Source organism: Hipposideros armiger, unplaced genomic scaffold (genome assembly GCF_001890085.2).
Source record: "Hipposideros armiger isolate ML-2016 unplaced genomic scaffold, ASM189008v1 scaffold_11, whole genome shotgun sequence".
Taxonomy (NCBI): domain Eukaryota; kingdom Metazoa; phylum Chordata; class Mammalia; order Chiroptera; family Hipposideridae; genus Hipposideros; species Hipposideros armiger.
The window spans coordinates 3975507-4001762 of record NW_017731361.1 but is presented as its reverse complement, the minus strand read 5'-3'; the positions used below and the strand labels follow the sequence as shown (position 1 = coordinate 4001762).

The 26256-nt window shown below is 40.6% G+C and overlaps 1 protein-coding gene across 2 annotated transcripts in view; it reads left to right on the top strand.

Annotated features, from left to right (window-relative positions):
- DIAPH1 (diaphanous related formin 1) overlaps nt 1-26256 on the top strand; it is a 96188-nt gene that overhangs the window by 16096 nt on the left and 53836 nt on the right. The window contains exons 2-16 of one of the 2 annotated variants that reach the window (XM_019662930.1): nt 12489-12515; nt 13541-13696; nt 15908-16009; nt 16409-16539; nt 16732-16818; nt 17677-17740; nt 18847-18986; nt 20239-20347; nt 20807-20917; nt 21089-21207; nt 21857-21973; nt 22583-22698; nt 23198-23262; nt 23944-24123; nt 25003-25746. In XM_019662930.1, the coding sequence (XP_019518475.1) occupies nt 12489-12515; nt 13541-13696; nt 15908-16009; nt 16409-16539; nt 16732-16818; nt 17677-17740; nt 18847-18986; nt 20239-20347; nt 20807-20917; nt 21089-21207; nt 21857-21973; nt 22583-22698; nt 23198-23262; nt 23944-24123; nt 25003-25746 (2268 nt within the window). The remainder of the gene's footprint in view (nt 1-12488; nt 12516-13540; nt 13697-15907; nt 16010-16408; nt 16540-16731; nt 16819-17676; nt 17741-18846; nt 18987-20238; nt 20348-20806; nt 20918-21088; nt 21208-21856; nt 21974-22582; nt 22699-23197; nt 23263-23943; nt 24124-25002; nt 25747-26256) is intronic. The other variant, XM_019662938.1, reaches the window with a different exon arrangement.

The following is a 26256-nucleotide window of genomic DNA, read 5'->3' as shown; positions in this document are numbered from 1 at the left end:
TAATGGAGGAGTAATGATATTTCATCCCATGCTTCCCCCCGCCCAAGATTTTTCTGAAAATAAAATCTTATTCTAGATTTGTAAAAGGCCAGAAAATGTTTACTGTGGTTTCATAAGATTGAGTCTGGCTTTTTGAGTAGTAGTGTAATTTTTGGATCAGTTAAGCTATTATCAGTAGGCTGTGATTATTTCTGGGTATTCAGGAATGATGTGAGGATTAAAAAAAAGAGGTGTAACCATCATTTAGAAATGAAGGATTTGAGAATGGGATTTAAATTAAAGCAAGGTGGCCTCCATGGTGCCTGTGTGTAGAAGCTGCAGGAACTTCCTGCCTACCAGGCCTTGGGTGTGTCAGATGGAGGTTCACCCTTGAGGAAGAGACATGACCTGCTACTCACATCACAACATGGGAGGAGAAGACAGTTGCTACGGAGATTGAGAAACAGCATTCCTGAGTCACTGTTTCCAAATGAATGGACAACACCCCTTTTTTAAAGGAGCAGTCAGTCTTCCCTCAGCTCAGGCAGTAAAGAGGCTTGGTAAGAAAGTAAGGAACAAGCATCAGTATTTGGAGCTGGAGAAATATGTTGAAAGTTTGGAAAAACAGGTTAATATTAGTTATTGTTTTCTATATATGTATTCTGAAGTTTTATCAGAACCTTAAGGTGTTTGAGAGAGAGGAGGCTTTGCTTACTGTTCTTCACCAGATGACAGAACATCCACGCCACCTCCTTCCTGACAGCAAAGGAGGTGGACGTGCCTGCCGCCCTTTGTGAGACTTGATGGGAAACTTCCAGAATCGGAGCGCTTGCTCTGTTGGCTGCTTGTGTACCCGGCCCAGGAGTGCTTCATAGTGCAGGGGGCTGGCAGTTTGTGTGAGGAATGCAGTCCTCCCTGCCTGGTTTCCACCTGTTCTGCTGAGCTGGACTAATGAAACCTGAGTGGGCTTTCCTTCTTCCCTCTAGGCTATCAGCTATCTAGGATGCAGGCTATGCCAGGCCCAGGGCTTCAAGATGAGCTAAGCTGCAGGCAAAAAGTTCCCCCAAGAGACTTCCCTTCTTAGACTATTAGAGAATTATTAGAACATATTTTGGACCTGTCTGTTAGAGGATTGAGTCCTAATATTCAGATGTTTTTTCTCTCATTTTAATTACAGCCAGGAAATGTTGTTTATGTGGAAAGCACCAAGAGTTTTAGACAGTTCTGAGGAAAATTGAATTTGTTGCCTTGAACTTATAAGTAAATTGTTTCAAGTCTATAGGTAAGTTACTGAAACAGGAAATGGATTACAGTTACTTAATGCTCCTTATATGGCATTTCTAACTTGTGCTTGACATGTGTCACTGTCTGGACTCTTTCAGGCCTCCCTGGGTGGTATCATATCAGGAAAAAAGATACTGATTCTGGAAGGTAGGGGTAGATTGAAAGAACTCTTTTAATTAGGAATAGAAGAGCTCTGACTCTCCTCTACTACGTTCCCATTGTTGTCTCTTGTATGAATTCTAGCAAGTTGAACTCCAATACTGAGTTCCGCTATGGGCTACTGAGGCACCGTCAAATTAAATGGATGAACTACTACACTCTTACTTATTCCTCAAGCACTTTTTCCTTCGTGATCATGGAAAACCTGAGTGTGCTATCTCCATTTCTGGTGACTGCTAGATAATCTTCAGTTTTCTTTGCCTTAAACACACCTAACTTTATAATGTTAAATTGGCTTTATAGTTCCTATTTTTTATTCCTGGTCATTTTGTGCTTTCTCTCATAGACTTCTTTTCCTCTGACATACTCATTTTTTTATTTTCTTTTTCGAAGTGGCTGCTTCAGTTCTACAGAACTCCAGTTAAGGCTATTGGCACCAATAAGTAGTAATGTCAGAATCTATCTTGTTTCTCTGTAAATGGTAGATGAGATATCGACTCATTCGATGTTATCCTTGGGCCATTCCCTGAAAATGGAAGAGAACGTTCTCTGCATTTGAAGGTAGCCATTATTTCCTTCTCTCTTGTTCTAATTGACATCTGTGTAAAGAGTGGGAATTGAAGGGAGACCAGCACATTTTATTGGCTGCATCCTCATATATTATTTACCTTTTACAAAGCACTTTGCAAAACAAAGTGCTTTATGTCCATTTTATTATTTATTCACACGAGTCCTATGAGACAACATAGTGCTAAAGATAGGAAGACTGAAACTGTGGTAGATAAAAAGAAAAGCTTACCTTGTGTTGACTGCCCTTTAGTGAAAATGGGGAGTGTTTTTGTGGCAAAGCTGGAATAAGATTCATTGATCATTGACTTCAAGTCCATGTTAAGACCCTCCATTGCCTCACTATCCTAAGGAACTAAATGCCGGGCCTGTGATAGAATGAATAAATGAATCAGAGCCAGACCCTACTCTCTGTTCTGTATGATTCTGAATGACAGATACCTGATGCTTCCTGGGTAGATTAGGATTTGAAAGAAAATTGTTGTTGGCTGCAGTGACATGTCCCATTTTCACCATACGTAGCTTGTGTCATTACTGAGGGTTCATTGCTTTTCAAAGGAGGTGGAAGACTCCCTAGGTGACATATGTCTCCTAATTGGATAACTAACAAATATGTCATTTGGACTGAAGCCTTAGTTAGGGTCCCTTGTTCTCATTCATAGGGGACGACACTGCTCTTGAAGGTTAGGGCTGATAGCTTACTGAGTTGTCTATGACAATCATGTTGTACTGTCATAAATCTTCACAGTTTTCCTCAGTTTGCTCAATTTGAATAAAGTACTGAGTGATGAATATATTGTGCTTAGGATGATGCTCCTAAACCAAACTGATGCTAATTTTCAAAATATTTATTAAATATTGGGCCTATCAAATGAACAAGACATGGGTTCCTGCTCCCAAATAACTTACAGTCTGGTCCACAGAAACAGTTCCAATAAATGGTCTGAAGAAGGATCTAATATAAAATATTTAGAGCCTGGCTTGGGTAAGTCCTTTAGTTCTTTTTGCGAAATGAGTGACTATGGCTCAGTGTATAATTTATAGATGAGGAATAGCCTTCTTCTGCCATGTTTTTGGGGTGCAGTGTCAACTAGTTCAGTCGTTAGGTGTGTATTTTACAAGAAGTCTTTCTGTAGTAAGAACAGTACAATTGCCTTTATAGAATGAGCTCTCACCATTCCATTTTATGATCTCAGTGGTCCCAAGAGGTGTGTGTCTGGTTTTGTTTTTTAAATAAATAGGGGCACTGAAGCACGGAGAATTAAAGTGATTTGCTCAAAATCATACTTGCCATTTTTTAGAGTGCCAGAAAGACAACCAGGACTCATGGACTTTTTCCTTGAGCCAGAGTTCTAGATTCATTCTAGATTTTGTCAGTTTGCTTATTACCATATTAGTTTCCTACTGCTACATGACAAACTCAACAGCTTAAAACAAAACCCATTTATTAGCTTACAGTTAGTTCCATTGGTCAAAAGTCCAGCATGGACAGCATGGCTAGGCTCGCAGTATCACAGGGCTGAAATCAAGGTATCAGCTGGGCCAGCTCTCATCTGCAGGTGCTGGGGGGAAATCTGCTTCCAGACTCATTCAGGTTGTTGGCAGAATTCAGTGCCTTGCACTTGTAGGACTGAATTCCTCTTTTCTTTGCTGGTGCTCAGCTCGTAAAGGCTGCCTGCAGTCCTAGACATTTGGCCCCCTTCATGCTCAAGCCAGAAATGGCACACTGCTGACTCCTAGTGTCTCTAACCACTCAGCCCAGATTTAAAGGGCTCATGGGATTGGGTCAGGCCCACGTGGATAATTTCCCTTTCTTAAATGTCAATTGTGCCAAATAACATAACTTAATCATAGGAGTGATATCCTATCATATTTATAGTCCTGGTAATTATATAGGGTGTGTACATCAGCCTAGAAACCTTGGGGGACGTCTTAGAATTTTACCTCCCACACTAAACATTTCTCTCACTCTGAATTAGACAGCCTCTGAACAAGGGCGGATGTCAGAAAAGGGAGAGGGTAGGAATTGAGTATACTGAGGTAGTTAGTGAAGTGCATTGTGATTATAGGTATTATAAGAAAACCTATAGTTCCCAGGGATCCTTGGCCTCCCAGAATCATCACAGAGGAGGAGCCAAGTGGCATTCATTCGTGGAGTTCTGGTGGTAGTCACTTAGCCAAGAGTTCAGATATAGTTGTAGTTGTCCCATATAAGTTAGCCTTAACAAAATCTCTAGAAAGTACTGAGATAGAGGCTTGTATTTGTAGGTTTCTGTTACCCGTGTGCTAGCCATATGATTCATGGATAGCACATGGGTAATATTATTGGTTCAATTATTGTCCATGATTATTGTCTTGTGAAGCACAGTGGTAGGAATTAGAAACATTTTTTGAGATGTAAGGCACTCTGTTCAGAGTAATGTTTAATCATATTCTCTTATTAGATCCTTGCTAACTTCTCTACTGCTAAGGACACTGTCTAATTAGCTTTTGTTTGGCTACATAAGTATCCTATGCCAAGAGATCATTCTTAATTGTCTGAGAATTCTATGCCCTTTTTCTGACCGGAGGGAAAAGTTAAAGATTCAGGGAACTGGGTAGAGGTGAATCAATCCCTTGGATGAATTTTCTTATATCCTTGAGCTTATACTTGCCAATTCTTTGCTAGGCAAATATGGCACCTCTGTCCAAAATACTACCAAGTTTAGTCCCATCGGGCCATTTTTAAAAGTTGAAGTATTAATAGATACACCACCATCACCACTGCAGTAAATCCATTTATGGAAAGGAAGTTTTATAGTTCATTTGCATTTATTATGATAATAATTGATCATTGCATGTTTCAAGCTCATTAAGTCATTTAATTAGTTTGGCCTCACAGGGCATGCCTTGGGGTCTTTTGACTTTTTAATTTTTATTTTCATACAGAAACCAAACTAAAGTGTCTAGGAAGTCTTATTTCCTGTAGATGGTAACCAAAAGATTTATCTCACCACATATTACATTAGGATGTGGTGACTGAATCAGAGTCTTGAATTACTCTCTGGAAGGCAAGTTGAGGGGACAGCCTTTTATTTTTATGTTGATTGATGGTCTAAATGCAGAGCACATCCAGCCAAGTATATTTATTTTTGATGCTGTTACTTTTGATGCAATGTACCATTCAGCAATTTGATTTAAGTAAGATTTGATAATACTGAGAATATTTTAGAGAAGATGAAGCTCATTTTTTTTTGTAAAGATTTTTATTGAGGAATTGGGGGATGGGAACAGCGCTGGGGAATTGGGGGAAGGGGAACAGACAAGTTGCTGTCTTTTTTGTTCTTCAGTCTAGTTGTGGAGGACGTTGCTTCACTAGCCCAAGTTGGCACCATCATTGCGCTCTTCCCGGGCGAGGCAGATCAGTTGCCAGCTTCTGGACGGCCACTCACAGCAGCTTGAGGGCCGCTCCCACTGGCTGCTGGCTACACATGATAGCCCATGGCAACTCACTGCAGCAGGGACTGCAGCCTACGCCGTCGCCGGCGACTCACGGCAGCCCAGCTCCAGGTTGAGCTGTTGTTCAGCATCTTAGCTGTAGAGGACAGTGTCCCTGGCCCTCATATATGGGATCCGAACTGGGGACCTCTGGCGTCCCAAGCCAGTTTTTAACCAACGCACCACTCGGCCGGCCCATGAAGCTCATTTTTTAATAAGTGCAATTTTGTTAAGCTCTTTTCCTGTACCAGCTAATGACCTTTATAAATTTATTTACTCATCTGATTCTATTGAATAAAAAACGCCTGTGGAATAAATATTGTTCTACCCCTTTTTAAAATAAAATGTTTTCTGCTTCTATCCGTATTGTTTGCATATAAATGAAAGATTATTATAAAAATTGAGTAACAAGCAAAAATCTAGACTGTGTATAAATGACAGTATTGCCACTGTTAGGTAGAGGTGCCAGGAAAAGATAAACCGAATACTATCTTGGAGTCATAGTCCGACTTTAGATTCCCTGAGTGTTTACAAGGGTCCCTCCTGAGGATATCAGTGGTCCATAGAGACCTGGGGAACATAGGGCTCATCACAGTTGAGCATCTGGCAAGGCTGCCGTGAGAGCCAAATGCTAGATAGACATCCAACACGGATATGGTCAGGGGAGTACAACTCTGTATTTTCTGCTTCTAAGCTCACCATGGCCAACCTTCAGCTCTCCTGAATAAGTCAAAGTAGAAAAATTCTGTGGAGTGGAATGAGTTTCCTTGACAGTCCAGGCAGTGGAGCAAGGAAGGAAGGGGAGAAACTATTAACATATGGTTCAAACAAGCCAAGAATCTGGGTCAGGTTCACCAGGTATTGTCAGTTTAAAAAGCCAGAACAAAAGTGGATGATGGTGATGACAGTCTTCGAGCGCCTGGCTCAAGTCTCATGGTTCCATTTTAATTGTGCTGTCTGGCAAAAAGCAGCCGTCATTGTCCTAAGGATTTCCTTTTTACTCCTTTCATGTGGTAGATCTCCTATTTCCTGTATTTCAAGTATTCCACCTTCTGGTTTGTTCCCTCACTTTGGTGGAGCATATCTTACAATAGCTTTCTGAGGTACATGGGGATACATTTTTTGAAAGCTTAAATGTCTGAAAATGTCTATTCTGAACTCACATTTGATTTGATAGTTTAGTTGGATATATTTTTCTAGGTTGGAAATTACTTTTCTTCAGATTTTGAAGGCGTTCCTTTGTCACCTAGCTTTTGGTATATTGTTTAAAAATCCAAAGCTGCGCTGATTCCTTTGTGTGTGATCACTTTTCCTTTCTTCCATTGAGTTTTGTGGAATTTTCTTTGTATTCCCAGTATTTTGAAATGTCATCATGATATCCCTTTGTGTGATCCATTTTTGTCCTTTGTACTAGAGACTCATCCTCCAGTACTGGGAAATATTCTTGAATTATTTATTTGATAACTTGCTCCTCTGTTTTCTTCTCTCATTGTTTGGATATTTTACCTCCCAAACTGATCTTCCAATTTTCTTATATTTTCTCTCTTGTTTTTCCTTCTCCATCTTTTGCTGTACTTTTTGGGAGATTTGTTCAGTTCTTATCTTCCAGCCCTCCTATTGAGCTTTCTTTTCAATTTCTGTTCTCATACTTTTAACTTCTAAGGGTTCTTTTTCCTCTAAATGTTTCTTTTTTCTTTCTTTTTAATTGGGGAATTGGGGGGATGGGAACAGCGCTGGGGAATTGGGGGGAAGGGGACCAGACAAGTTGCTGTCCTTTGTTCTTCAGTCTAGTTGTGGAGGACATTGCTTCACTGGCCCAAGTTGGCACCATCATTGTGCTCTTCCCGGGCGAGGCAGATCAGTCACCTGCTTCTGGATGGCTGCTCACTGCGGTTGCTGGCCGCTCATGCTGGCTGCTGGCTACTGGCTACACACAGTAGCTCATGGCAACCCACTGCAGCAGGGGCTGCAGTCTACGCCATTGCCGGTGACTCACGGCAGCCCAGTTCCACGTTGAGCTGTTGTTCAGCATCTTAACTGTAGAGGGCATTGTCACTGACCCTCATATGTGGGATCTGAACCAGGGCCCTCTGGCATCCCAAGCCAGCTCTTAACCCTCGCGCCACTTGGCGGGCCCTAAATGTTTCTTTTTAAAATGGCATTATAGTCTCTCTTGTGGGTATTAATTGTTTTTAAAATCTTTCATTTCCTTGCATAGTCTCTATATGACAAGTTGCTTTTTTCCCCCTCTCATATTAGTAGTAACTTTCTTCAGATAGCTGATAATCCTGGCTTGTCTGCTAATCTTAAAGAATGAGGAACTAAAAAACTGATTGGAAGCTCTGGATGCATGGCTAGGTTTTGTTGGCTGTGTGCTTTATTGTTGGATAGCCCTGTCCAATAGAAATATAAGGTGAGTCACATGTAATTTTGTATTTTCTAGTAGCCACAGAAAAAGGCAAAGAAAAAAGTGAAAAAGAAACATGAAATTAATTTTAATATTCCAATTTATCTAAACTATTTCAACATGTAAGAAGTATTAAATTATTGAGATATTTTACTTTCTGCTTTTTATATTAAGTTATTGAACTCCAGTGTTTATTTACATTTATGGCACATCTCAATTCAGATTCTAAATTTTCATAAAAAATACTTGATGTGTATTTAGACTTAATAAAATTTACAAGTGAAAAGTAGATTTACATACCCAGGGTGTGCCAAACAGTTAAGTTTGAAAATAACAAAATATTAGTTTTTAAATTTAAATTTTGTTAAAAATCCTTCCTCAATCACACTAGCCACATGAGAAGTGCTCCATAGTTACATGTGACAAGTGATACTGGACAGCAGTGCTCTAGGGTGATCTACTTGAACTATGTTGGTAGCTTTAGATGTGTTTTTCAATTCCCCAGAGAAGACTTTCAACCTTCTGTCTGACTCAGGGATAAGAGCCAGGCTGCTGGGGTATTTAGAAACTAGTAGGGGGAAGGTGCTGGGTTTCTCAGCATGTAGTATGCATTGATTAACTTTTTTTTTTTTTTTTGGTATGGGATCCCTACCCACAACTGTACCTGGCATCCCCCAATCCAGAGACCCTCTGTTTTCTCTGTTTAACCCTCTTCTAAGAATACACTTCCAGACTTCTGCTGGAGTAAGGGAGGACAGTTTCCCAAATTGCATGTGTGGGGCCAGGGTGGGAGGATCTACAGATCTAACGGCTTACACAGCTTTCAGCCAATCTTCTTTCTTATTGGTTGAAATAATCCCCTATTTCTTCAGGAATTGCTGTTAATTCCTGAGCCTTTTGAGGATCTTTAAGTATAATTTGGATTGGTTATTGGCTTTTTCTACTTCTGGTTTTGGACTCAACTTTCTTAGGTCTGTTGGGTTTATCACTAGCCCTTGCATTTATTTCCCTAGCTTCAAAATTTGGTTGCTATTGTGCTTTTCTGGTTCTTCCCAACCTTGTAGTCTCCTTCCTTCCATCATGTTCTACTTTCTAAACATTCCTTTTCTGTAGATTTAGAAGGGTTTCAAGAAGGGGAGAAATTAGATGCTTTGATTCAGTCTACCATCTTTCTACTTGGAAGTTCCTATTAATCTGTATTCGTGAGCAAATTTTGATATTTAAAGAAATTTTATTCAATATTCTTCCTTCAGTATGGATATTTGTAGTTGAAGGTTTTAGCGGAAAACTCAGTAGGAGGGACAGGAAGATGAAGTATTTAGTGCCGACAGGCTAGGGAAGTGAGGGGTGAGTTTGGGGGGAAAAGAGAATTGACAGTGAACAAGGATGGTGATGAGAATGGAAGCATTTAGAGGTAGGTAGGATGATTAGAGTCTTTATGAAAAAGCTTGGTCATCTGAGGCGAAAGCCATAAATATAGCTCCAGTGGCATTTATCTTCCTGGACTCCACTATTTTTAGTTCTTTCTACTTTTCATGATTTAGGGACCTCTATAGCTAAGAGAATCCACAAAACAACTAATGATGACAAAAAACAAAACAAAACAAAAAACAAACTGAACAAAGCTTACTGTTTGCAAACACACTATACATAGGATCTGTAAGGAAAACACACAGCATTAAACAAGAAAACAGTACACCCTCAATACACTGTAGCAGCAGGTTCCATGTCAGTAATTGAATTGAGCTTGCTGTTGCTCTTGAGTTCTGAAACAGAATTTTGTCTGTCCTGTGATTTGCTTTGCAAGTAGATGCTGCCCTCTGTTGGACTAGTTGAGGAAATGCAGCTTATGTCCTGCATGGATGTTTTTTGTCTTGACTCAAATTGAGCACTAAAACATAGATAATTTTTTTAAAGAATTAAATCTGTTTTTAATGATGCACCAAGGGAAACTAGTATCTTCCTTCTCATTTATATATATATGTGTATATATATATATATATATATATATATGTATATATGTATATATTCTAAAGGCAAGAGTTAGAAGGCGTTAAATAGGAATAAGGCAGAAGAATTTGGGGAATGCAAAAATTTGGGGCTTTGGAATCTGGAGACTGGAGTTCCATGCACAGCTTGCCCCTAATCATGTGACCTCGGTGATTTACTCCACCTGTCTGAACTTCAGTTTCTTCATTGATACAATGAAGAGGTGGAATAGATTTGAGGGCTTCTCCAGGGATTGCTATTTTAGGAAAGCAGTCCCAGTTAATGGTATTTGTTCATCGGAGATGTACTGACTAAGTCCCAGGCTCTGCCCTGAAGGAACTGAGTCTGGAAAGGGATAGAGGAGGCAGACAATCAGAAGACAATTGTAATCCACTACTAGTGCTGTGAGACAGGCAAGTACTATTACTGTGCAAACATGAGGAGAGCTACCTGTCCATTGAGAGGCGGTGCCATCCTGTAGGGCATCTTGGAGTTATTAGTCTTGAAAACACAATCTAGGTGGGAAGCAGCAGCCTGGTAAAGTCTGGGGTGGTGAGACAGCATGATTTGTTTGTTAACCTGCAACTAGTTCAGGATGCCCAGAAGATAAAGAGTTTGAGGTGGAGGATTGGTGGAGAGATGGGTTGAAGGAAAGAAGCCGAAGGAAAGAAGTGTTAGCAATTTGGATTTTGACCTGAGAGCATTGGGGAGCTGTTGAAGGGTTTTAAATGGGGAAATAACATGGACAGTTTTGCGTTTTAGAAAGATTACTCTTGGATGCAGTATGGAGAATGGATTCACTGTGGTGCAGATGGGACTGAAGGCAGGGAGATCAGTTAGGAGGCTGCTGCAGTAAATCAAGCAGGAAATAATGGTGCCAACTTGGGTAGTGGTAGTGGGAATGGATGGAAGAGAAATAAGAGTCTGTAGGCAGAAGGAATACGTTGCTGGTTTCCCTGCAGCTGTGAACAGTCCCACTGACACTGATTCATTAGATCCAGGTTCTGTTACATCCATCCCAGAATTGTTTAGGTTGTTGTTTGGTTCCCTCAGAACATTTTGAATTTGGAAGATAAGGTGCTGGAAGCAGTTGCTCTAGGAGCAAATAAGTTTGACCTTGGCAATGACAGCCAAACTGTACACATTGACTTTTTTGTGGTTTGTGTCACTTCTGTGTGCTGGTGACTTAGGGTGTGGGTGACAGAAGGAACTGTTAGTCTCCTCGGGTGTTGCTGCCTCTCCCTCACCATCCTTCTGCCTTCCATCTTCAGAAAGCAGCACACATGAAGTAATTTTAAATTCCATTAATGTTGAGCAAGGCTCTTATGGTTTCAAGTGAGTGATTAGTGCTCAATCAGCAGAAGCTTGACCTCTGGACCATGGAGGGCAAAGTTAAGATTCACAGATTTAACTGAACCCTGACATGGGAACAGGGGTATAATGATATAGATTTTTCTTGTTCGTAAAAAAGTTAGTAAAATAGCTTTGTAGCATGGTCAGAACTAGGTTTTCATTAGTTGAGGAAAGTTAGTCAAGAGGTATTCACTATACTCTCCTAAGGACATTAGCAAAAAGAATATGGCTTAGAATTAAGTATTAGGATGAAGAAGAATAACTGCTTTCTCACACTTGCTCATTCAGACTTTTTTTCTTATTAAAGTATAGCATGCATACAGAAGAGAACATAAAACATACAGAATAATTACATACCAAACACCCATGTAACCATCATCTATGTTAAGAAATAGAATATTGTAAGTACTCCATAGCCCCCTTGTCCCCTCATGCAGTCACAACTCTTCCACCCACCTTGTCTTGACAGTTGTGGTCATCATTCCCTTTATAATTTTATATCCTAAATAGTATAATTTAATTTTGCAATTTTAAACTCAGTGTAAATGAAATAATACATTCATTTTTATGTTTGTGAGTAGCTGTACATTCGTTCACTTTCCTTGTGTAGTTGTTTTCCACTGTACCAGTATACCAGTTTATTCATTCTGCTTTTGATGGCTATTTGGATGGTTCTGTTTTAGATCGTATGGTGTTGCTGTGAACAGCTTTGTTACACACATTCTGCCACATATGTGTGAGTTTTCTACGGGGTAGATATATAGAAATCAATGTGTTGAGTTGTAGTATATGTGCATATTTAACTTTGCTGATAATGCTATACTGTTTTTCTAATTGGCCATAGCAATTTACATTACCACCAACAGTATGTGAGAGCTCCCGCTGCTCTGCGACTAGACAGACATGAACACTTTTGAGAGTGCAAGATGTCTCATGTGGTTTTAGTTTGCATTTTCTTGTTTACTAATGAAGTTGAGCACTTTTCATAGGTTTATAGGTTACAGGATTCAGAGTCTTTTCAGATCTCCATCCTTTCCCTTCTTTTTTCTTTTTCTTCAAAGAGCCATATGTTAGTGACCTTAAAACTCTTCCTGTCCCTTACCTAAGGGACTGCGCTAAGGAATAGTTTGGCAGAAATCTTTTAGCTTGTGGGAAGGAGTTTAGATCCTTTCAATTCATTTTCTCTTCTTTTTTTGCCCCAACCCATCTGGTGTTTGGGAGGTTTGCTGGCATTGCACTGAGCTTTCTTCTCCTTCTTTTTTCCTGTTCCTAGACTCTGAAGCGGCTCATGGCAGATGAGGTAAGGAAATTTTGTTCAGCATGTGCATGTTCTAGCTCATTTCCTACACTATGATATTTACCAGTTGCTATAACTTTGGTTTTCTATATCTTGTGATGTTGGTATAGGTTCTATTCTCATATCACCCCCAAAGCTTTTTCCTAACCCTTTGCTCTGTGTTGGTCCTATTGCATGCATTACCCTGATACATTCATTGGCTTCCGAGGTCAGGCACGTTCTTTAAACTCCAAGCTAACTTGTGGTTTGGATGCCACTCACATCACTTGAAGCCCACAATGCTTGCAGATATTTACTGTTACTTTCAAACAGAGAGAGCTGATAAGCAGCAGCTTATCAGTGACTCTTTGATTTGAGCATCTATACTTGAGGTTGGAGGAATGATTCATGAGCATTTCATTGGCAAAGAGATGGCAGACATACCCCTGAAGTACACTGCATTCTTTGCAAAGGGGATTTTGAAGACTATGTATTGAACTTTTGCTGCCTACATGACACAAGTTCTGTGGCGTGTACAGAAGAAAGATAAAGGAATGGTTCTTGGTTTTAAGGCATTTACTTGTTTATTCTACAAGTGTATGACTTACCTCTATTAAAATTTGCAGTCATACTTACCTCTCGAAGGGAGGGATCCTCTGAGGGCCTGGCCAGGTTTATTGGTGGACAGCTAGAGGGAAACAAAGGGCATTTTATTGAGATAGCTGTGTGCATGAGATGCATTCAGTCCTGTGCTGCAAGAGGGCTTAGAAAAGGCAGGGGAGCCCAAGAACAAAGTTTTCTTTTTTTAGAGAGGGCCCAATCTTAATTCTCCAGCTTTCTTATCTTTTAATGAAGATGAGAGTACAGTCGGTATACTAAATTAGATATGAAGAAGACGGGTTTTTTCTTTTCATGTCAGAAGAATCTTGAACTGCCCACAGCCAGAGGAATCACACATGTATAAGAGGTTAGAGGGTTGGCTATCTGATATGCGGTTTGTTTGTGTAAATGAAAATGGATCTCTGCTAATACTTTTTTCTCTTTCTCAGCTGGAGAGATTTACCAGCATGAGAATTAAGAAGGAGAAGGAAAAGTCCAATTCTGCTAATAGAAATTCTTCTGCATCATATGGGGATGATCCCACAGCACAGTCGTTGCAAGATATTTCAGACGAGCAAGTTCTAGTACTTTTTGAACAGATGCTGGTAAGCTTCCCACCTCAAAACATTGGTTCTTTCTGATAATGCATTTATGAGCATGGTGGACCCTATTTTGTGCATGGCCCCCCTAACTAGCTTTTAATTACAAAGAGTTCCAGACTTAACAGGGAACTTCTTAATAGCAATCCCATTAAAGAAGGAACTAAATATACAAGCACCAGTCCATAAGATTGGAATCTATGAGTTAGGCTCGGGAATATCTGATCACTGACCACCTTGTTAATGTCCTACTGCCCAGCAACACTTTAGCCACAAAGACACAAAGTGGATCAACTCATGTGGTAATTAGTGTGGGGACAATCTTTGGGTTAGCCAGAGTAGATAAACTGTTAAAACTTTTTCAGTAAACTGTATACAAGAAACTGAGGAATGGAAAGGCATCATTTGCCCAAGGTCTTCTATTTAGTGGTGAATCTGGAAAAAGAATTCTGGTAACCCTTATCACTAGAAGACCTTTAGCGATTGCGGCTGAGGTCAGTTGAGTAATGAAGTGTACATGGATGTGGCTTCCTTTGCTGTTCCTCAGTGAGGAGGACACTTAGTGAATGTGCATTCATGACCAGTCTTGGAAAGTTTTGACTACATGCTCGTAAGGTTGCATAAGGTCTATATAGTGCCTGTATATATGATCTCATATAGAGCTAGTATAAGCCTAACTTAATTAAAAGCATGGACTTAAAACCCTTAACACAGGACCTGGTACACAGTAAACACTCAACTACTGTTATTATTTTTCCCTGAAGCCTTTAGTTTGTCTCTTAATAATTCAAGTACATTAAGAGTATGATCTATGAAGACAACCTCTTGGCCTTGGATTGCAAATTTAGATGTCTTACGGGCGAGGAAGGCAGCATAAAGAAGTTAAACAGGTTCCATAGACAATGATAAAGAGGAGGAGGACTCTGGTAAAATGAAGAAGGACTTTTGGCATTTTTGTTAGTTCCAGTAGGTTTTGTAGCATTCCAGTTGGGAATACTAGCCCAGTAGTGCCAGATATTTCTATTTTTCAAAAGAAGCCAGAAATCTGTAATTTTTTAAAAAAATTAATTCTTTAATAGAGCAAATATAGCCAGCATTCAGATTTCCCCAATTAGGTAATTTTAAAAATAATAATAATTTTTTCGTTCAAATCACAATTCCATTGTAATTAATCTCTTAAGTTTCATTTAATCTCTTAAGTTTTCTTATGGAAACTGAATTGTAGAGTGTCCCACAATCTGAAATTTGATGATTATATCCCTTGATGCTAGAAGTCCATATTTTTTATATGAAGTCTCCCAAATTTAAAATATTGAGCTAGCCAAGGAAAACGTACTTTATCTTTGGGTCTAATTCAACCTGAGGGCCACCACTTTGCAACTTCTGTGTTCCATTTATCTGTAAAATGAGGGAAAAACACCAGGAATTGAGTCAGAAAAACGTCAAATTAATATTGCTATTCAGAGGCAGTGATTCCTTTACACACACACACACACACACACACACACACACACACACACACATACTCTTGAGAAGAAATAGATTGTATCCATTTTTCCCCTATGCTTTCCCCCATTTCAAATAATATTCTGGACTTGTTAGGGTTTATCTTGTGCTTAGTGAGGCACTGGGCTCAGACATGTGTTTATACATGTCAAAGGCTCAAGCGGAGCCTTTCCCCCATGACACACTCCAGGTTATGTATGTTGAGGACCTTTATCACAGAGTTTCCATTTCTTTCTTTGCGGTAAAGGAACTTGTACAGGAACCGAGTTAACCAGGGGTAATGGATGTTTAAGCCCTAGAGTGGCACACCTTTCACTGGTGTCAATCTCGCTGGTGTTTGGATGATGCTAGTCACCCAGTGCTTCAGTCTACAGAGATTATTAAAGTGAATCCTAAGTGCAAAAAACATTATGTGTGCTTTTCTTTCAGTAATACAGAATACATTTTTGTCTATACTGAGTCCATTTTTGTTAGGAAAAAAGGTAAGTATGTGTGTATAAAAATGTCTATAAGGATTTATACTAAAATGTCAACCACATTTATCCCTGGGGAATTTTCATCATCTGTAATAGCCCAAATCTCTAGGGATCAGGAAACTTATTTATTCAGTCAGCATTTAATGTATTCAGTGCTTCGCCAAGTATACAAAATGCTAAACTCTGAAAACTTGTAAGGAATTCAAGGCAATCTTGATTTTTCCGTCTCTCCTAGCTGGATATGAACCTGAATGAGGAGAAGCAACAACCTTTGAGGGAGAAGGACATTATTATCAAGAGGGAGATGGTGTCCCAATACTTGCACACCTCCAAGGCTGTGAGTTCTGGGGCAGGTATCCATGACATGGAGACTGTGCCCTTATCTTGGACCTGATTGTTTTGCCAATTTCATAGAACATTTTATGTCTACATCAGTTCCGTTTCATCCTGTTAAAGAAGTCTACTCATTTCTTACTCTTTCCCCCTACCTCTGGTTCCCTCCCCCATCCTTCTTCTTACTCTTTTTTGAATTACCTTTCGTATGTACTTTTTATCTGATTCAGTCTTCATGAAGGGTGTATGGGGATAGGATGGGAAATTCTGAGTCTCATGAAGTTTGGTGGTACATATGTATGCAGAGTGTCTGCCCTGATGTTATCTAACTGTATGGACAAATACCAGTCCAACTTATGACTGGGTCCAGGATTTCCTAATCTCTCTGTGTGCTCCTGTCTAGGGCATGAGCCAAAAGGAGAGCTCTCGGTCTCCCATGATGTACATTCAAGAGTTGAGGTCGGGCTTGCGGGATATGCCTCTGCTCGGCTGCCTGGAGTCCCTTCGTGTCTCCCTCAACAACAACCCTGTCAGGTGAGGATTCTGAGGTGGCAACGGGAGTCAGAGCCCAAGGTTAGAGCTCATGGTGGGGATTGAAGATCAGAGGGTCAGGGAAGGAGACTATTCTGGATTGGGAGTAAGGAGTTGCCAGGATAACCTTTGTTTTGGCAAAGAAGTGTTTATTGATTTGATTTAATATTGTATTGTCTCTTCTGTCTCTTACAGTTGGGTGCAAACATTTGGTGCTGAGGGTCTGGCCTCCTTATTGGACATCCTTAAACGACTCCATGATGAGAAAGAGGAGACTCCTGGGTGAGGACTTCCACTTTTTGACATCTTCTAGGTGGAAGGTAGCAGGGGACTTGGCTTTTTGCTCTAAAGGAGAAAAAGTGGTTAAATGTAAAGTTAAGGACAAGGAGAATATGCTGTTGCCTGAGAATGGGATTTATTATACATAGGGGTAACTAGAAGACGAATGATGATTATAGATAAGGAAATGGAGGAGGAACTTAAATTTCGGGGTGAAGAACACATAAGATTTATATACCACATAAGCTTGTGAGTCTCCCAGCGCAGGTTCTTATCTGCTCTGGAATGGGGTCTGCTTTAGACCCAAGCTCCCCTGTGATTTGGTCTGGGTCTTATCTCATTTGGAAGTCTTATAATACACTTCGTCAGTTAGGGACTAGTTTTATAAAGGTCTGCAGGGTTGGAATATTTCTGGGGATACCTTGGACTGTTAGCTACTTTGAAGCCAGCGTGACCCAAAGTAGCTTCTCTACTTCCTGGAATCTTTCGAAAACAAACACAGGCCTACACCTCCTGAATGTACAGACTTCAAGCCATTGAAGTAGTGAGGCAGACGGTAATAGATGGGATGTTATCCTGGTAGAATTTAGCATTTAGAAGCCTATAGGGAGGGAATTAAAGAGAAGGTTTTAATGCAATACTAGACTTGGATTTCGAGAGGATTAACTAAAGGTCTTTTGGTGGGGATCCCTCTTCAGCTACCTGTTTTTGCCAGTACTTCAGGGCAGAGTGCTATGTGCTAGAATTTACTCAGCTACTAGTTGGGGATGTTCCTGAGACCCTTGTTTGCAAGAATGAAAAGTCAAATGGGAGAGGGGTATAGAATAAAAGGATTTCACTGATTATTTCTTCTACATGCAGAAGCTATGATAGCCGGAACAAGCATGAGATCATTCGCTGCTTGAAAGCTTTTATGAACAACAAGGTGAGATTTTTCCCATTTTCATGCCAACCCCTATCGTGACACCTACTCTTTCTCTCGTCTTGACAAACTCCAAAAAGGACCTAGGAATATGAGGTTCAAGACTTGTAGCTTTCCCTTTTAATATCAAAACTTTTTGATTGTTACATATACATGATCCTGTGGACCGTTTTTCTTTTTCTAATGTCTATTTCAGAGGATACGTTCAGTTTTCTTCCTCTTTTTGTACTTTTTTTTGGCTAATTCTTTAATTTCCTGACTTGTAGTTACTGGTTTTAAAAGTTTTACTTTATTCTCTGCTTATTTATTTGTTTGTTTGTTTTTTTGTCTGTTTAGTATTTAAACCTAGAGTGCTCAAAATTATTTGTTCCTGAGTGCAAACCTATCTTCCTCACTGTTTAATTTTGTTATAATTAACCTATTCCATTGGGTTGGAGGGGCGTTAAAAAGAAACATAAAAATCCAAGATTTTTATTCTTGGAAGACCTAGAATTCTGCTGTGTGTCTACTGGAAAATTATTTTGCTCTGCTCATTTCTGTTGAGCTCTATTGGGAAGAGTGTTCTATCCCTGTATTAGTTTGCTAGGGCTGTGTAACAAAGTACAACAAAATGGGTGTCTTAAACAACAGAAATTTATTGTCTCATAGTTCTGGAGGCTATAAGTCCAAGATCAAGGTGTTGGCAGGGTTGGTTCCTTCTGAAGGCCATGAGGGAGGGTATGTTTCATGCTTCTCTCTTAGCTTCCCATGGTTTGCTGACAACCTTTGGCATTCCTCATCTCATCTTGTAGATGCATCACCCCCACTTTCGCCTTCCTGTCCACAGTGGCGTTCTCCCTGTGTGTGTGTCTAGGTCCACATTTCCCTTTTGTATAAGGACAACAGTCAGATTAGATTAAGGGCCCACCCTCCTCTAATAGGACCTTGTTGTAACAACTAATTACGTTTGCCAATGACTCTATGTCCAAATAAGTCACATTCTGAGGTATTGGGGGTTAGTACTTCAACATATGTATTTTGGAGGGAAATACCATTCAACCCACAATGACCCCTAAACTTGTTAAATGCTGTCATCTTTAAGCCTCCCTTCTCTGTTCTTGTCCTACCAGTTTGGAATCAAGACCATGTTAGATACAAAAGAAGGAATCCTGCTGCTGGTCAGAGCCATGAATCCTGCTGTTCCCAACATGATGATTGATGCAGCTAAGCTGCTTTCTGCTCTTTGTATCCTACCACAGCCAGAGGACATGTATGTGACTGGAATTATTTCTCTTCTCCATCCTTTTTTTTTTTTTGCCATCTTCCCTAGTCTAGAGGAAAATTGAATTGCTTGGGTGCCACTTGGTCTTAAATACTAGGTAAGAACATATTTCATCCCAAACGTGAACTCCGTGAATCTTAATATTAAAGAAGGTTATTAAGTGATGGGGGCTGTCCTGAGTGTACCACTGGTTGTCACAGGTATAGCTGGATATATCCTAGATCTCCATTAATGACTGTATTACTTAGGGCAAAGGTTTCCTTTTTCATTTTTTAAAAATTCAGAAGCAATACATTATTTTTAAATTCAAATAAGACAGAAGTATATAAAGTAGTATTTAACAGCCTCATGCCTTTGGCAAATCCTGTTCTGTAGAAATAACCACTGTTAGTGACTTGGTACAGCCTCATACATCTTTTTTTTAGCACAGACAAATATAATGCATTTCCTAGATTCTAAGATATCTTATGCCACTCCAAAAGATGGTATTCTAGAACTAAGGAAAGATGGCTTTTGCCTATAAAACTAATTGCATGTATAGGATAGAGTTTTATTTTTGTGGAGGGGTTTGGTTTAACAGAAGCTAAATCATACCATTTATTCTTTTCAACTTGTTTCTTTTATTTAACAGATCCTGAACATCCTTTATGTCAATGTTTATAGATCTAGCTTATTACCTTTAGTGGCTCTTTAGCATTCCATGGTATGTAGGTCCCATAATTTATTTAACAATTCTTCTATTGCTAGACTTTTCAGGTAGACTTTTTTTAAAGCATATTCTGGCTCTCGCTCTAGGTGATGAAAAGAATTTTTACTATTACAAATGATGTGATAATGAGCATCCTTATACATATATTCTTTCACATTTATGTGTTTATGTTGGGAAGAGTTCTAGAAATAAGCCAAATATTATTTGCATTAAAAGTTGGTGTTATTAAATATGCCAGTGCTCCTCCAAAAGTTTTACCAGTTCATACTCTACAGAATAAGGGCCTTAATTTGGTATCCATAGATAGGAGTCTAGGGATCGGTTTTCCGGTACATTTTTCTCAAGAGATGGTCCTTAGCTTTCAGCAGATTTTGGCCCCTGTTTAGGTAATAAGGAGAGTAATGTGAGAAATCCGAAACACTGATGATATTCTGTTTCCTAACTGATCTGTGCCCCTGTATCATCTGCCTGTTGCACATGTCTGTGTCAGAGCACCAGGACAGTTCTCTCCCTTTCTTTTCTCCTGATCAGGAATGAAAGGGTTTTGGAGGCAATGACAGAAAGAGCTGAGATGGATGAGGTGGAACGTTTCCAGCCACTGCTGGATGGATTGAAAAGTGGGACCTCCATTGCACTCAAGGTATGTATATCCACTGAAAGTGGGCCCAAGAGTAGAATTCAAGATGGAAAAACTTAATTCATTTAACCTCTTAATAGAACACATGGAATAGTTCCCAACTATACTTTTTATATTTCAGAATTTGTTCTAAAGGGAAAATGATTATCCTTCTCCCTAAGAAGGCAGAGGAAGAACTGTTTTCCTCATTATGAGATGGGAAAAAGGCATAGTATCTATTTACAAGCTAGGAAAACCAAGGCCTAGAACAAAGTATACCATCAAATCATTGGAATTGTTTAGACCTCTGCTATCCAGACCTGTGCTCAAACCAGGTCTTATGGCTCCAGCAGAAAGTCACCCTGGTAGTTTTGTACTGCATTTTCAAGGCTGTATTTGGGACCCCCAAAATGCGTGGAAAGAGAATGGAATCTGGATCTCTAGGAGGTAACACTGATATAGCTACTGAATTTTCTTTTTTAGGTGGGATGCCTACAGCTGATCAATGCTCTCATCACACCAGCTGAAGAACTTGACTTCCGAGTTCATATCCGAAGTGAGCTGATGCGCTTGGGGCTGCATCACGTGCTGCAGGTGAGGTTCAGCACCTCATTGGAAAGTCTGGGCCGATTCCTTCTTGCTCATACTGCCCAGTCATCCCTGGAATAACTGGTTTTCAATTTAAAAACCAGGGTAAAAGGTTTGGGTTTCTAGCCAGCACAGGACACTTTTGGGTTCCCTGACTTCTCCTTTTGTCACTGACAGAACCTTCGGACGATTGAAAATGAAGATATGAGAGTGCAACTAGCTGTGTTTGATGAGCAAGGGGACGAAGATGCCTATGACCTGAAGGGACGGCTGGATGACATTCGAATGGAGATGGAATATCCTTTACTGACCAGGTTCAAGACGGAGGAGACATTCATTCGTAGATCCCTGTATGGAATGGTGTGGGAACGATGACTCAGCACAGGGCATCAGCCTGCGTGCCTTCTCAGTAGACAAGGCAGGTGTCTTTCGATTGCTGTTGGATTTATTTGCCTCAGCATGGACCAGGGAAGTTAGGAAAGGTGATCTAAAGGTTACTTAACATGGAAGCAGCCCTCAAAATTAGTATAGACCTCCTAGAACATGATAGCTTATTAAGATGCAGATTTGGTTTTTAGAGAACATACACAAGTCAGGGAGTGGGGTTGTAATTTGCTTTCTTGAGTGTGTTCCTGAGACTGACAGAGGGAGTAATTTGGTTACCTATTGGTATTTGCCACAAGTGACTTTGAGGTAGTCTTTTAGTTTCTGTCTACTGATTGATCTTCAAGCTAAATACTAGGAATCCTGTAGCTCTGTGTATGGTACCACCCAACTCACTGTCCTTTGACTAAAGGAAGTTTACAGAGCTTAAGGTTTCAGGCAATGTTTACAGGAAAAATAGCTGTTAGAATAGAAGAGAATCTTGCTACTTTTCCCGAGAGTTGGGGAAGCCACCTGTCAGGTTCTAAATATATGCTTTCCTTAGCCTTTTCCCCTTTCCACTGACTTCAGTGAAGTCTTCCAGATTCTCTTAAACACAGTGAAGGATTCAAAGGCAGAGCCGCACTTCCTGTCCATCCTGCAGCACCTCCTCTTGGTCCGAAATGACTACGAGGCCAGGTAAAATGGTATACCTGTGGGAAGTTTTAGATTTGAGCCTAAGTAGAAAGTGCAGAATCCTTAAATCCAAAGATTGTCTGCAAAGGGACAAAGAAGAGACAAGAATTAGGTTTCATTTTTAATCATAGACATAAAGGGAGTTGTCACTTGTCCCTTTCATCCACCTAAAGGCATCTCTATGGAAGAGGTCAGAGTGCAAAAGATGAAATGCCCTTTTTCGGAGCAGGGTGGTAGGGTGGGGTGAAGATGATAGCAGAGGGAGGTAGCAATTTAAAATTTTTTCAGGTTGCTTGATAGTAGAGTTCTAGCAACAGTCCTGTCCATGACAGGAAGGCTCAAGCCCAGGTTTTTAGATGGGCAAGGATTGGCACTAGAACGCAGAGGGCAAGAAGTTTTGATTATATGAAGTAGATGGGGTAGGTGATGTGGAAGAGGGTGTTTCTTAGCATGGCAGCAGCACTTCTGTTAATTTTGTGAAAAGGTCTTTTCCAGAACACTTTATCCTCAGGTCTCTCTGTTGTCAAAGCAGTTCACTTTTCTTGATCCTGAACACTTCTGAAAATTCTATTGTGGTTTTCCTTTAATGACCCTGTTTTGTTTCCTCCACAGACCGCAGTACTATAAGTTGATTGAAGAATGTGTTTCTCAGATAGTTCTGCGCAGGAATGGGGCCGATCCTGACTTCAGGTGCCGGCACCTCCAGATTGATATTGAGCCATTGATTGGTAAGTGCACTCTTCTATCTGGTTCCTTAAAATATTGCTTCTACCTTTCATTTTGCATGTTTCTTTCAGTGAAAATTTCAGAGGAAATTTTCTAGTTTCTAGGTATTTACCTTTCTTAAGTGTTTACCAACATCTATGCTAAGAATATACAGGCCTTTAGTTTATTTCTACATAATCTAAAAATGTCCCCCTTCTAACATACTACCCCACTTTTTGAAGGGACTTTATTAGCTATTATCTGGGACTTCTGGTGGTCTCAGGGATCCATAGGTATGACTTGTGCCACCCAGCATGGTGGCCTTACTGCATAACAGGCACTCAGAAATTTTATGTTGAATTTAACTGAAAGTTTCCTTTCTTTGTCTAGTGCAGAACATTATCAAGGATAATAAAATAAAGAGACCGAAAACTGCCCTTTCGTTTTATTGACGGGCTTAGGTAGTGAGAGGGGAAGACAAGAGAATTGGGATCTTTACTTCCTGATTCTTCTTCTTTTCAGATCAAATGATTGATAAAACAAAGGTAGAGAAATCTGAAGCCAAAGCTACAGAGCTGGAAAAAAAGGTGTGTATGAGAAATCAAAAAAATTGGGGAATATCTTTCTTTGTCTAATGATTATGATGTTTCTGACATGTGAGACAGTTACCTGTGATATTTTGAAAATATTCAGCACACAATAGCAGTTCCTAGGGGAAACTTTCTGGTGTACGTTACCCAGGGGGAAAGTGGTACGTGTGTGATCATGAGCAGCTAGTTAGTGATGAGTTTGCAGAATTCTTGGGCCCCTGGGCAGGACAGGAAAGACAGATGACACTCATATGATAGCGAGAGCACTCTCAGGTTTGCTTGACATCTCAGGCCTCTTATCCCTCGAACAATAGGAAACTGGAATATGTCTGAATTCTCTTTTTTCTTTTCAATTGTTAAAGACTCCTACTGTGATTGATAGGCTTTGATCATAGAGACTACCATGGCTTTCTTGGTTAAATGTCTTTAAACTCTTAGTTTTTTATTTTTTTAATTATAACTCCAAAAATAGAGACTGTGGAAATGGTGCCTGGATGCCCCCTTATTTAACCTTGATTTTAAGGTCAAAATCATGGTGCTATTTTTTTCCAGGCATTCCCTGGGTCAATGAGCTCTATAGATCAAAGATTGGCACAAAACAGTAAATTATGGGGAATAACATTGTGCTTCTTGCTGAGATGGAGAACTTACTGGGGGCTTGATTTCTTTCTCCTTTAGCTGGACGTAGAGTTAACAGCACGACATGAGCTACAGGTGGAAATGAAAAAGATGGAAAGTGACTTTGAGCAGAAGCTCCGGGACCTTCATGGAGAAAAGGATAATTTAGATTCTGAAAAGCAAAAAATTGCCACAGAGAAACAGGACCTGGAAGCAGAGGTGTCTCAGCTCACAGGAGAGGTAACGTCTGAGCAGGGAAGGCAGTGACCTGTAACTGCCATCAGCAGCCTCAGGATGAGCCTGTCTTAGAGCAGGAGTTGTCTTACTCCTAGAGAGGGTTCAGCTACTAATAGGTAATCTGTTGGGTTGTCAGAAAAGTCATGACGTATTTTTCTGTTTTTCGTTGCAAAATTGCGTCATGACTTTTCTGACAACCCAATTGTTAGAAAGTGCGTATTAAAAAAAATTTTTTTATTTGTTGCTCTTATTTTGTTTGTTTGTTTTATTTTGGCAGTAAATAATACATAAAATGGAAAATTTTAAAAACATGGAACAACATAAAGAATAAAATGAGTAACAGTACTACCCAGAAATAAAGATAATAGTCTTCTAATAAATTTAGGATTCGAAACTAAATAAACTATTCTCATATTTGCTCATTTAAAATTTTTTTTTATTTCAGTCATCTCTGGGCAGATTTAGCCCCACATGCACTCTCTGCAGTTGTAAATATTTAAATGATCTGTGATATCTGATAACTTGATCACTTATGTTGTTATATAATTACCTGTATAGCACATGTGTTAATTATGTAACTAGAATACTTGATTTACTTAATCTTTGCATTTTCTGATCAAAGAGAGAGTTTACCATAAAGGTTAAAGTTGTGTTTTTAATGCGAAGCATGCTGAGCTAAGAACATAAAGACTTGGACTCTACTTTTGGCTTGCCACTGAATAGCTATGTGACTTTAGGTGAATCATATCATGTCTGACGTCTTTCACTCCATTCATGTATAAAATGAAACATTGGGATTAAGTAATTTCGCAGGTCCCTTCTAGCCCCAGTTGTCCCTGAAGTGGAGTGAGAAGTAAACTCCCATTGATGTTGTTTCTCTAGGTTGCCAAGCTGTCCAAGGAACTGGAAGATGCCAAGAAAGAAATGGCTGCTCTCTCTGCTGCAGTTACTGCTGTAGCCCCTCCCAGCAGTGCTACTGTTCCCCCTGCCCCTCCTTTACCTGGTGACTCTGGCACTGTTATTCCAACCCCAACCGAAGCAGGAGGGGTTAGCATACCCCCCCAACCACCTCTTTCAGGGGCTGGTACTATTCCTCCTCCACCACCTCCCCCTCCTTTACCTGGGGGTGTTTACATCTCCCCACCCTCTCCTTTCCCTGCCATCCCCCCACCTCCTCCTTTACCTGGGGGTGCTGCCATTCCCCCACCCCCTCCTTTGCCTGGGAGTGCTGCCATCCCCCCACCCCCTCCTTTGCCTGCGATCCCCCCACCTCCTCCTTTACCTGGGGGTGCTGCCATTCCCCCACCCCCTCCTTTGCCTGGGAGTACTGCAATCCCTCCACCTCCCCCTTTGCCTGGGATTGCTGGCATCCCCCCACCTCCTCCCTTGCCTGGAGGACCAGGAATACCACCTCCCCCTCCCCCTCCTCCTGGTGGTCCTGGAATCCCCCCACCTCCTCCATTTCCTGGAGGCCCTGGCATTCCTCCACCTCCACCTGGAATGGGTATGCCTCCACCTCCCCCTTTTGGATTTGGAGTTCCTGCAGCCCCAGTTCTGCCATATGGATTAACCCCAAAGAAGCTTTATAAGCCAGAGGTGCAGCTCCGGAGGCCAAACTGGTCCAAGGTGAGACTTTCTGTCCATTTCTTTATTAGTATATATTAAGAAACCATCTCACTTTCCTACTTTGTATTTTGTACATGGTTGGGTTTCCCTTTCTTTTTTTTTTAAAGATTTTTTTAATTGGGAAATTGAGGGAGAGGAACAGCATTGGGGAATCAGGGAAGGGGAACAGACAAGTTGCTGTCATTTTGTTCTTCAGTCTAGTTGTGGAGCACGTTGCTTCACTGACCCATGTTGGTATTAATCGTTGCTCTCTTCCTGGATGAGGCAGATCGGTTGCTGGGCCCTGGACGGCCTCTCACGGCAGCTGCCAGCCCCTCAGTGCTTTTTACAGCAGCCCATTGCAGCTCCACTGCAGCCTATGCTGTCGCCGGCGACTCACAACAGCCCAGCTCCAATTCGAGCTGTTGTTCACCATCTTAGCTGTAGAGGGCACAGCGTCACTGGCCCATGTGGGATCCGAACCCGGGCCCTGTTGCTCAGAGCTGGTGTCCCAAGCCAACTCTTAACCAA